This window comes from Pituophis catenifer, unplaced genomic scaffold, assembly GCF_029215685.1.
Source record: "Pituophis catenifer annectens isolate HBS135680 unplaced genomic scaffold, rPitCat1.0.hap2 SCAF_7, whole genome shotgun sequence".
In the NCBI taxonomy this organism is placed as follows: Eukaryota; Metazoa; Chordata; class Lepidosauria; order Squamata; family Colubridae; genus Pituophis; species Pituophis catenifer.
In genome coordinates, this window is record NW_027256887.1 from 65,273,853 (window position 1) to 65,286,430 (window position 12,578).

Consider the following 12,578-nt stretch of genomic DNA (forward strand, 5'->3'; position numbering starts at 1 on the left):
TGTTAAATTACTGAAGTTTGCAGATGACACAACAGTGATAGGTCTCATTCGAGGCAATGATGAGATGATGATACAGACGGGAGGTTGAACAACTAGCCTCGTGGTGCGACCGGAACAATCTGGAACTGAACACACTCAAAATGGTAGAAATGGTGGTGGACTTTAGGAGAAACCCTCCCATACTACCACTGCTTACAATTCTAGACAACACAATATCAACAGTAGAGACCTTCAAATTTCTAGGTTCTACCATATCTCACGACCTAAAATGGATACCCAACATCAAAAACATCATCCAAAAAGCACAACAAAGAATTTTCTTTCTGCGCCAACCCAGAAAGCTCAGACTGCCCAAGGAGCTGCTGATACAGTTCTACAGAGGAATTATTGAGTCTGACATCTGCACCTCTATAACTGTCTGGTTTGGTTCTGCAACCCAACAAGACAGAAACAGACTTCAGAGGATAATTAGAGCTGTAGAAAAAACTATTGCTACCAACCTGCCTTCCATTGAGGACCTGTATACTGCACGAGTCAAAAAGAGGGCTGTGAAAATGTTTACAGACCCGTCGCATCCTGGACATAAACTCTTTCTACTCCTACCCTCAAAATGACGCTATACAGCACTGCACACCAGAACAACTAGACACAAGAACAATGTTTTCCCAAACGCCATCACTCTGCTAAACAAATAATTCCCTCAATACTGTCAAACTAGTTACTAAGTCTGCATTACTATTAATCTTCTCATTGTTCCCATCACCCATCTTCTTCCACTTATAACTATATGACTGTAACCTTTTTGCTGGTATCCTTAAGATTTATACTGATTGTTTCCCTATGACTATCATTAAGTGTTGTACCTTACGATTCTTGACGAATATATCTTTTCTTTTATGTACTCCGAGACCGTATGCACCAAGACAAATTCCTTGTGTGTCCAATCACACTTGGCCAATAAAGAATTCTATTCTGTTCTGTTCTATTCTATTCTATTCTATTCTATTCTATTCTATTCTATTCTATTCTATTCTATTCTATTCTATTCTTCTCTGATTTGAATTCTGTATGATATCTTATACACATACTCTAATGGAAAGACCTAAACTGTGATAAGAATTTTGTAAAATCATCAGGCAAGAAGAAGCAAGAAAAAATGCAGCAAAAACCTGAAAGGAACTAGAATACTCCTCCTGGTGGGAAGAATCAGGGTGGAACTGCCCCGGGTGGTATTCACTTACCTTTGCTACTGGTTCGCAAATGGGAGCACGTGCACACGCGCTTGCTTTGCTTGCATGCACCACCTCTGTGCATGTGCAGGAACCTCTGTGCATGTGCAGAGCATCAAAAATGGGACATGATGATGTCTGGGCGGGTGGGTGGAGCCTCCCGCAGCTGCCACTACCAATTCGCCCGAACCGGATAGAACTGGCTGAATAGCACCACTGAACTGCCCCTTCCTGAGCAGAGGACAAAGCCAAATGACCAGGAGTTCAACTGAGGCAAGAGCCCCCTAGTCTGGTAAGGGCCAGATGTAGCCTTAGCCCTGCCTTGCTGCCTTTGCTGCCTTTGCTGCCAATTCCAATTGTTCTAGTCCATCTATGAATTGGGAAAGGCTTTGAGCCACTGGAGCATCTCTGTGGGCAACTAGGGAGTGATGACTCCCTCCAGATGCTTCCCCAGATGCCTCTCCAGATGTAAGTTCAGAGGAGGATGAACCAGTCCCAGGCACATCAGGAGGGAAGTTGGTCAATGGCTCCAAGCAGCCAGCTGAGAGTGATTTGGCTGAAGCAAAGCTGCAGCAGGACAGCTTGCAGGTTGGGAAAGCATGCAGCTGGTTAGTAATGGTGAGGAGGAACTGCCTTCTGCATCTGATCCTAGAACACATAGGGCAGAGAAAAGGCAGGAGCAATTAATGACAGCCTGATTAGTCATGATGAGGCAACCTCATCCCTCTTGATGGGCTGCACCAGAAGTTGGCTATTTAACACAGCAGACAGATGGCGATGATACTGGGAACAACATGTATATTTCTTAGCTGTGTGGTTCCTGGTCATTGTGATTCCAGCCTTGCCTTGGATTGATCCTGTGCTTTCACTTTGGATTGTGCCTTTGAACTCTGGACTTGTCTTGCCTCATGCACCCTCTTGTATTGTGGATTTAATTTTGCCTAGTAGATTTATCTTGTTTGGAAAACTTTCAAGTGCCTTGTAGATTCACTGGCTATTGCTCTATGGACTAGCATTGGCCTGCTTTTGTCTGAACTTAATTGGGACAGTTTTGGGTTTTTAGTGAAGGAAATTGCTGGGGAATAATAAACCCATTAACTCACCATTACATGTGAGTGAATGGGACAGTAAATAGGGTGTAGTAGTAGTGAAGTATTAGTACTGTTTTATAATGCCTTGGTAAGACCACAGTTGGAATGTTGGTTCTAGTTTTGATTGCCACAATATAAAAAAGATGTTGAGACTCTAGAAAGAGTGCAGAGAAGAGCAACAAAGATGATTAAGGGACTGGAGGCTAAAACATATAAAGAATGGTTGCTGGATTTGGGTATGTCTAGTCTAATGAAAACAAGACTAGGGGTGATATGATAGCAGTGTTTCAATATCCTTGGGGCTGTCACAAAGAAGATGGGGCCAGCCTATTCTCCAAAGTACTTGAAAGCAGAACAAGAAGGAATGGATGGAAACCAATCAAGGAAGGAAGCAAATTACAACTAGAAATTTCCTGACAAAGAACAATTAATCAGTGGATCGGCTTTCCTCCAGAAGTTGTGGGTGCTCTATCACCGGAGGTTTTTAAGAAGAGATTGGACAGCCATTTGTCTGGAATGGTATAGGGTCTTCTGCTTAAACAGAGGGTTGGACTAGAAGACCTCCAAGGTCCCTTCCAACTCTGTTATTCTTCTATGGGAAGAATAATCCAGTAGGCCTAAATCTCATGAAGAGTGGGAACTTTCAACAAGAAGAAACAAGGGTGGAAAAGGTGCAAGAAAAAAAGGGGATCAGAATTTTGTAAAAACATTAGCCAAGAAATAGCCATGGTTGAAATATGACTCTTTTTAGGTGATTACAAACTTGTGAGCATCCGAATACAGCCGAATGCAAGCCAAGCATGTGACCTTTTGAGATTTGTGGTCTGGCACTGAAATAAGGAAAGGAAACACATGTAATAATAATTAAACAGAATGACATTTCATTTGGTTGGCTAATGGAACTTTTCTTTTCTTTTTGACAACCATTACTGATTATTTCAGTTAGTTTTAATAATCCATGTAATCTGAAAGTGTCGTTATTCATGCAGTGAAGACAAATGTCAGAGCAAAGTAACACATTTTTCATTCTACCTCTCTTCTGGGTCAGTTGTTCAGGATAAAACATATGTGTTTACTTAGTTCTTTTTTTAAAAACTAGTGCTAAGACAAAAATGGGCCTGCCCTACTTTCACTGTCCATTTACACATAATGGCAATTGGGACAATTAATTCTAATAATTCTTGGTGATTGTGCAATAATAAGGCAAAATGTTTTCAGCTCTAGCTTTCCCTGGGAACATGAGAGCATTCTGAATTTAGTAAAGAGTTAAATTAAGGTAAAGGGTCGGTGTCAGAATGAATATTTTTCATTATGGTTTTATTATCAACCAAACAATGGTTTTCTTGCCATTCAAAGCAACAACTGTGAGTGGATTCATTTTCTGTTCATCAATGATTTTCAAACTTGACCACCTTAAGATGTGTGGACTTCAACTCAGGGGTGAAATCCAGCAGGTTCTGACAGGTTCTGGAGAACCGGTAGTGGAAATTTTGAGCAGTTCGGAGAACCGGTAGCAGAATTTTGAGTAGTTCGGGGAACCGGCAAATACCACCTCTGGCCGGCCCCAGAGTGGGGTGGGAATGGAGTTTTGCAATATCCTTTTCCCAGGAGTGGGGAGGGAATGGGGATTTTGCAGTATCCTTCCCCTGGAGTGGGGTGGGAATGGAGATTTTGCAGTATCCTTCCCCTGCCACTCCCACCAAGCCACTCCCACCAAGTCACACCACTCTCACCAAGCCACGCCCACAGAACCTGTAGTAAAAAAATTCGGATTTCACCACTGCTTCAACTCTTAGATTTTCCCAGCCAGCATCCAAAATGCAAAGCACCAACAGAAGTATTAGTGAGCAATAATTGTTAATTTAATTCCTCTTAACTTTTAAGAGGAAATTATTGAATACTGTACATTATCCATTATATTCGGGAATACAGCCTCAGCGTTCAAAAGTCAAGCCCTGTACAGCATTTGGTCTGTAAAAAATAAAAATAAAAAGGAAAGTGGTAGTTCTTGTTTAGCAATCACAATTGGGACCAGCAACTGGATCATGAAGAAAAGTGATCATTAAGTGAAATTGTGACTATGCTTATCTTACTTAAGCTTCCCTTTGCTTTACAGGCTTGTGACGTCTTAAATGTAAGGATTGGTCATAAAATTATTTTTCCATCACTGCTGTAACTGTGTAAATTCACAAAGGGAACCGTAGTCCTCATCTGAGGAAAGCTGGTAATCATGATACTTGAAAATGTCTCTGATTTTAAGTTTATTACTTCCCCCTCTCACTGCACTATAAAAAAGTTAGAAGAGAAAAAAAAAAACCTGCTCTGCTTCCATTGATTCTTAGTGAATCTAACAAGATGCTCATTTATAAGTACATTGCCTAGGAGAAATTAGCCTTTCCTTCTGGTAAATCCAGTATTTCTGTGCACTTAAATGCTTGGCTCCTGAATTTCTGCTTGCCATACATGCACAAAAGATCTATAAAAATGGCAATTCTAATAAATTAAAGTGATCATAGAATATGCAAAGACACTGTAATTTATTCCATATGATCCCCCAATTTTTCTCACATTATGAAGATGCCAATCTCCTCAATATTATTAGTAGTTTCCTTCTATCAAAAACAAAAACAAATAGAAAATTAAGTTTGGTTGAAATCTTTAAAATAACCTCTCTAAGGGAAAGAAGAATAGGTTAAAAACTGAGATGTTACGAGAGGGAAGATGGTGTTGAGAAAAGGGCTTGGAGGCAGAATGACATTTTCTTTGTTAAATGTAGCATTTGACTTCTAGTAATGGTGACATTTTAGCTTGGCGCAGACTGAGGGAAATGTTAATAATCGATTGAGAAATGGCTTCAAGGTTTGGTTCAAACTGCTTCAGCATCTACATATGCAGTAAGATGCAGAGGGAAAATATAAGTAATAGTTGAATTCACTTTAGGTAAAATTTATTTCAAAGAAAGATTAAAGACTGATAGCCGATGCAAAATGGGGGGGGGGGGGAGGATAGTAATTCAGTAAAGAATAATAGTAGACCTTTTAAGATAGAGAAGTAAGGAACACACTCATAAAAATGTAAAGGCTGTTATACATATTCCAACTTTAAAATGTACATTGAAAATTTTCTGTAGGCCTGCATAATAATATGAATGACAAGCATGTCTTCTAATGTGATAGGAAGCTTGCAAAAGGCTGCAGTGAAATGCGTATTTCACAGTAATATAGATGTGAAGCTTCTAGCAGAAGAATTCAAATTATTGCTGAAGAGAACTTTGTTCTGATAGTTCATAAATTATCATCTAAAACTTCACTTCATATATTAGATATAAAATATGAAGGGTAGAACCTAGTTAACCCTGGCTGATTTGTCCCAACTAAGGTAAAATCTAGAGTTATAGATTAAACTGGGAAGTTGAAAAAAATATCCAGAGAAAGGCAATGGTAAATACTTTATTGCTATTGACAGGAAAGCTTCATGGAAGTAGAGTTGAATTTGACTCAAAGAAGACATTTAGCATTGCTTGATGCCTATAGCTAATGCATCTAATGCATCTAACTGATCTTGCTTGCCTGATTTTAAAAAATGAAGAAAATTGAATCCATTCCATAACTGGATGGGAAACTACTGGGTTTTTAGCTAGATGTTAAAAAAAAAAAACCCTGAAAGGCAATGCATTTAGGCACTGCTGCCACAAAACTAAACATCTATGTAGTTATTATGATTTGATTTGAGCATCTTTTTTATTTTTATTTTTATAGGCAAACATAACATATTTTATATTAGGGCCCAGTTTTATAGTCAAATATAAACTATTTTATATTAGGGCCCAAAGATCAAAGGTACTCTCCTTTAGACTAAATTTCAGATAGCCATCTTATTTCCCAAAACATATTGGGATGGTGCTGATGAAATTTAATGGCAGAATTTCAGCCACAAAAATTAGAATCTTTGTTCCACAAAGGATGCTTGGAACAAAACTGCTTTCATCTACAGGAAAAATAATATGTATGTATGTACATGTATGTATGTATGTATGTATGTATGTATGTATGGTTACTTATTGCAATTTGTATGCTACTCAATCCAATAAAACTCAAAGAGGTTTTGGATTAAAGTAGTTCCAGGATAGCTGCCTTCAGTAACTATTTTATCCTATCATTAAAATACATTACTGAGTACCAGTTGATGCCTAAAATGCTTGTACTTATTCTGTTGGTTTTCCAATCTGTTCTTTAGAATATCACATTGCCAAAAGTCATGTTACCTGAAAATATTTTAATTTTTATCCAACCCAGCCTACATCTCTAATACACCTGCTTCCTATTTTTCCCCACTGCAACTGCTCTCTAAGGTGGTTTGGGCTGAGAGAGAGAGGGTGATTAGTCCAAAGTCACCCAGTTGGCTTTTTTATTGTACGTTATTATCCTGAACTGCAATTTTTTCAGGATCATCTTAACTTGTAGTGGGAGCTTACAAAAGTAATGGCAAAAAGGAGCAGATGTGTTTTGTGAGGAAGCAGGTAAGATTGTAGATCTCATCAGCTGTGATTAAAGGTAAAGGTTCCCCTTGCATATGTGCTAGTCATTTCCGACTCTAAGGGGCAGTGCTCAACTCCATTTCAAAGCTGAAGAGCCAGCGCTGTCTGAACACATCTCTGTGGTCATATGGCCAGCATGACTAAACACCACAGATGCACGGAATGCTGTTACCTTCCCACCAAAGGTGATCCCTACTTTTCTACATTTTTTACGTGCTTTCGAACTGCTAGGTTGGCAGAAGCTGGGACAAGTAACGGGAGCTCACCCCCTTTATGTGGCACTAGGGATTCGAACCGCTGAACTGCCGACCTTTTGATCAACAAGCTTAATCAGCGGTGATTAAGGAACATTATTTAGCTAAGGGAATAAGGCTGTTTTTTAAAAAATTTCCCCTGAGCACAAATAGGGGTACAATTAAGTAAATGTAAAGTAATGCTTTTATTGGTGAACCCCACTAATCTTTTGCATTCTAAAACCTCTAATGGAGTTTGAGCAGTCTGTAACCAACTAGGAAAAGACTCTGGATCATAATGAATTATGAGTACTCAATAAAGATGTCAACATAGAGCACAGCAGCAAATTCCATCCTATGGATCATCAGGAATGAGATGAAAAATACAAAGAACAACAAATCAAGACTATATATGCATGTAGAATGCAGTATATCATTGTAGTCATCACATTTGAAATATACACACACACACACACACACACACACACACACACACACACACACTCACACTAAAAAAATTGGGACTGAAAGGAGGAGACAAAAACATTCATGACATGGAAATTTTGCAGGAACATTTTTTTATCTCTCTTGGACCAATGATGTTATCAAATGAAGCTGATAGGAAAGAGATTTAGAAAAGGTAAAAACAAGTAATTCTTAACACAGTACATAATTAACCTTTGGAATTTTTTTTTTATTTGATTTATATGCCGCCCTTCTCCGGAGACTCAGGGCGGCTTGCAATGCGTTAAGCAATAGCCTTCATTTTGTATATTTTATACAAAGTCAGCTTATTGCCCCCACAAACTGGGTCCTCATTTCACCTACCTTAGAAAGGATGGAAGGCTGAGTCAACCTTGAGCCTTGGAGAGATTCGAACCAGCAGAAATTGCAGGCAGCTGTGTTAATAACAGGGTACACTAAACCACTGTACTATCAAGGCTCTTTTTCATTACCCATGAGAAATGGTGGTAATCATGAGCTCAGATAGTTTTAAAAAGGAAGTTTGATAAATTTGTGGAGGATAGGCCTATCAAGGATATTAACCTTGGATTCTCAATGACTGAAAAATTATGGAATATGCAGAAGCTGACAGGTTAACTAAAATTTTGAGAGATCAAAAGGATTCCACATATTTTCAATGCTGGGACCAATGATATACTTGGTTGAATAATAGAATAAAAAGAAGATAAGGTTAGTGTAGATTTTATATCTTATTTGTACATTTTGACTGAAATTAATATATTGTGTAAAGCTCCCGTCGCGATCTGTATGTGAATAAATACTTTGTTTGTAAAGAAATAAATAAAAATTTAAAAAAAGAAAAAAAATGAAAGCATGCTTCTATACACCAGTGGCAAAGGAATAATAACTGGCAAGGGGGCATGTTCCTAGTGTCTTCTTGTTAGCACCCAGAAGGCTACTTTGAGAAACCAAATGCTGGACTAAGTTAGGACTGTTCAAATACCTACGACAATGATAGTTAATACCATTACCACCAGTAATAGTTAATTACTACTAGCATTTTTGGTTTGTGTTTAGAAAAGATGATAAGTGCATGAAGGATGCACTTAGGATGAAGAAAACAAAATGAACAATTGCATAAAATTGCCCACGAGTACTTCTTAATGACTACGGATGTTTTTCTTCCCTTGGACATTCTTCAACTACTGTATGTAATCTCTCAGAAATCCCCAGCCATTGCTGAAAATTCTGGGCACTGAAATCTAGGAAGGATCCCAATACTCCACCTTAGGGAAGGCAAGAGGATGGTGCGTATTTCATGCATTTCTTCCACTTTTAGACTCTAATTGCATTCAACAATTTGAAAGCATGTGAGGAGTGGCTGTTGGAAGAAAGAGCTATTGCAGCCTTATTTAAATAACAGGGGGAAAAAAACCTTTAAAATTTAAAACACTTCATTTTCAAAATGTTTGAAGAGATTTTAAAATGGGCTTGAAATGAACTACTCCAACTGACATCTTTCTAAAATATTGGAATGAGGAATTATCATGACCACATAATGCATCTCTTGGGAAAGAGATTTTTGTCTGTTTCCCATTCCCATCTGTATGTGTAAACAAATCACATTTTGCAAGAAGGTAATTCACAATGTTGCCTTAACAGTGCAAGCTTTTATATAGCAATTGGGTGTTTGAGGACTCGGGTTTACTTTCATAATAAAATTGGCATTTCATAGCTTATTTAACCAAAAGTGTAGACTAATGCTTTTTGCTCATGAACTAGCACAGCAGATTCAAGTACAACTTCAGTTCTGGAGATTAGTACAGACTTTCCATTTTAGTAGCTGCTACAATGTTTATACATCATCTCTTAAAGCATGTGCATTGCAACTGCTTCTCTACGTGTGCCTGTTAGCTATGGGCTCTTCAATAGACTAACACTTGTGCAATTTCCACATGACATGAAGTGGTTTAAACTTTCAGATTTCAAACCAGCCCATAATGAGAAGATACACTGTCAGACTTCACCTCCTCCTGTTTTCTACTCCTTCATATTTAATCATGTGGAAACTAAGCATGCTTTGCTTCAAATAATGTAGGGCAGTGATGGCTAACCTTTTTGCCATTGCATGCCAGGAGGGGGGAGCTGGGGGGGGGGTCGCGTGCCCACGTGCCCACACCAATAATTCTATGTGCTCCATCCCCGCGGATGCACACGCAACCCACCCTGCTCCCCCCCACTCCTGGTATATGATGGCCCAGTAGGCTTGTTTTTCTCTCTCACTTGGCTCCAGAGCCTTTCTAGGAGTCTGGGGAAGGTGAAAATGGCCTTCCCTACCCCCCTGGAGGCTCTCCGGAGGCCAGAAATGGCCCGTTTGCCAACTTCCGGTGGGACCGGAAGGCCCTTTTTTGCTGTCCCCAGCCCCCAGAGCCTCTCTAGGAGTTGCGGGGGCATAAAAATGGCCTTCCCCACCCCCCTTGAGGCCCTCCGGAGGCTGAAAATGGCCTGTTTGCCAACTTCCTAGAGAGGCTCTGGAGGCTGGAGACAGCAAAAAATGGGCCTTCCCCACCACCCCCCGAGGCCCTCTGGAGGCAGGAAACGGCCTGTTCCCCACTGGAGCTGAGCTTGCATTCCCACTGATATGGCTACGCATGCCACCTGTGCCATAGGTTTGCCATCACGGATGCAGGGGAAGTTCATGATGGCACTCTTGAAATTCCTAGAGAGATGTCAGTTGAAGAATGCCAACATCTACTCTCAATTGTCCCAGAAGGTAGGAAGAATGGACTTAAACTTCAGGAAGAATATAACCATGGAACCAATTGTCTAGAAAGGTGGTCGACATAAAAAAAAAAAAAAGCTGGACAACCATCTATTGGAGAAATATTTTAATATATCTGTATATCTGTATTTTTTGTATTATCTTTTGTATTATCTGCTAGGTAGTTGCTTCATTTTAGTTCCCATATTACTTAATGAAAAGCATGGCCTTTTCAGGCGATGTCCCTTGTCCTTATCAGAATCTATATAATTGATATTTTTTTCCCCATCAATACTAATTCAATAACATTTCCTCCACAAACCTATCAGATCTTCCTTAAGGATTTTCTCCCCCATTTATAAGGCAACAAACCAATATGTTTAAAGCTCTGGGTGTGACATTAGGACATAACATTTTAAAGAAAAGATATTCTTAAACAATTTGTTCAAATTTAGTCTAGAAAAATTGTCGTTAAAAATAAAAAAGACACATACTGAAAAAGCTTTGAATTTTTGCCCTACTTTAAAGCACACGCACACACATAACCTGGATAAAAACAACACTTAATGAATACATACATTAAGTGTTCTTATTAAGAGTATAAGATATCTATCTATTAAAATGTAAAAGAAAAAGAAATCTAGGAAAGCAAACCTGGCAATTTATGGTACTATTTTGTTATCTGGAAAATAAACTTTAATTTAAAATGTCATATGTCATATTAATGTACCATAAAGCATGATCAAAATTTCCATAGAAGCCATAAGAACATTAACAATTATATCTGAAATATGAATTCAACACACTTCAAGTGGTTTTTTTTAAAAAATCAATTTGAAAATCATGCAAAGGGATAAGAATATTCATGTTTCATAAACTAGAACAAGTTTCCTACCTTTATACCTGTCCAAAAGTGGCTCAGAACTGAACTTTTGAGCCACTTCAGCTTGACTATTGCAGGTCGCTGTATTGTGGAGGGAAGCCTCAGTAGGTGGGGTTTTTAAGATTGCTTCTATAGAAAAAGACAAAATAGGCTTCTCCTTCTTGTCACATTCCTCGGAGCAGCTCATCTTCATTCCACAATAGTAAACAAAATATTCTTGGTATATGTCATATTCTTTTGGTTGTTCATTTTATGTAAGGAAAAGGCAAGTAGAAGTTGATTGTCTCTCCTTCCTGAATTCTATTCTTACATTCAAAAGACCAAATAAGAAGAAAAATGTCCATTTCCCTCTTGGAAATTCTCCACAAAATTTAGAAATCTTAATTCGTGAGCAATAATTTTATTCTGAATTGAAATAGGTGTTCAGCCTCACCTATGCTAAAAGTTTACAGTTTAAAAAGTTTTAAGGATCTTCATATATTCATTTTCTCATCTTAGTCCCAATAGAAGTTCTTTCTTTGGAGACAATTCTAGTTTTTTTTTTTTTTTAAAGCTATTCTTTCTAAAATATTAGGAGTGATGGATGGCAACTGTAATAAAATTAAGGACAACTGCAGGGAAAAAAAATCTTCCTTTTCTCTAAAAGAACAGATCTGGTTAGGAAGTATCCCAACAGATAATCATAATGTTAGAGGTCCATAGGAAAGAACTTGAGAAGTCCACCTTTCCTCCTATTCCTTTTAACTGCTCTTCTTACTTTAAATTTAGTTAAGGATATATTTTTATAAACCTTTTTTTTTAAAAAGTAGAAATTCTCCAGAATTTTTTCCTTACCTTCAAAGGTTACCTTTCTAACTCCCTTTCCTTTGCTGCTACTCACTGCTTTATCCTATGATTGTACTAACAGACTATTTCTTGTTTGCCCAATTACCCGACCGCTGGTGAGTTGATATTCCATCATATGATTCGTTGTAAACCTCAGGCTGAAATTACTGTGTAACCAGATGGCAATAAAACACGCCCGATAAGATGAAAGACGGTTGGCTTTTTCCAAGGACTATGAATTTATTGAGCAGGAAAAGAAATAAATATATCATTATCCAAGTATAATAGAATGTTGTAAAATGCTTTGTATGTTTACTCCAAACTGTTTCCAATGCATTCAGTGGATCTTATTTATAGATAGATATGCACAAGATTGCAACCAGACAATGTAATCTTATACTTGTCAGTTCACTGGATCAAAAGAAGCTGCCTTGTGCTGAGTTTGAACCTTGGTTTAACTTCTTAGCCTTTCCACTGGGTGAGTGAACTATTATCCACCAGATGTTGCCCATAGATGCTGGGAATATTTGTTTGGCTGCAAACTTTCTATCTCA

At 38.3% G+C, this 12,578-nt stretch overlaps 1 protein-coding gene across 1 annotated transcript in view; it reads right to left on the bottom strand.

The window, feature by feature from the left end:
- ISX (intestine specific homeobox) overlaps positions 1-12,118 on the bottom strand; it is a 30,190-nt gene extending 18,072 nt beyond the window's left edge. Inside the window, exons 1-2 of the mRNA XM_070947631.1 lie at positions 12,034-12,118; positions 11,212-11,433 (exon numbers count right to left, since the gene is read on the bottom strand). Coding sequence (XP_070803732.1) covers positions 11,212-11,392 — 181 coding nt within the window. The 5' untranslated portion in view covers positions 11,393-11,433; positions 12,034-12,118. The remainder of the gene's footprint in view (positions 1-11,211; positions 11,434-12,033) is intronic.
- Positions 12,119-12,578: the final 460 nt, after the last annotated feature.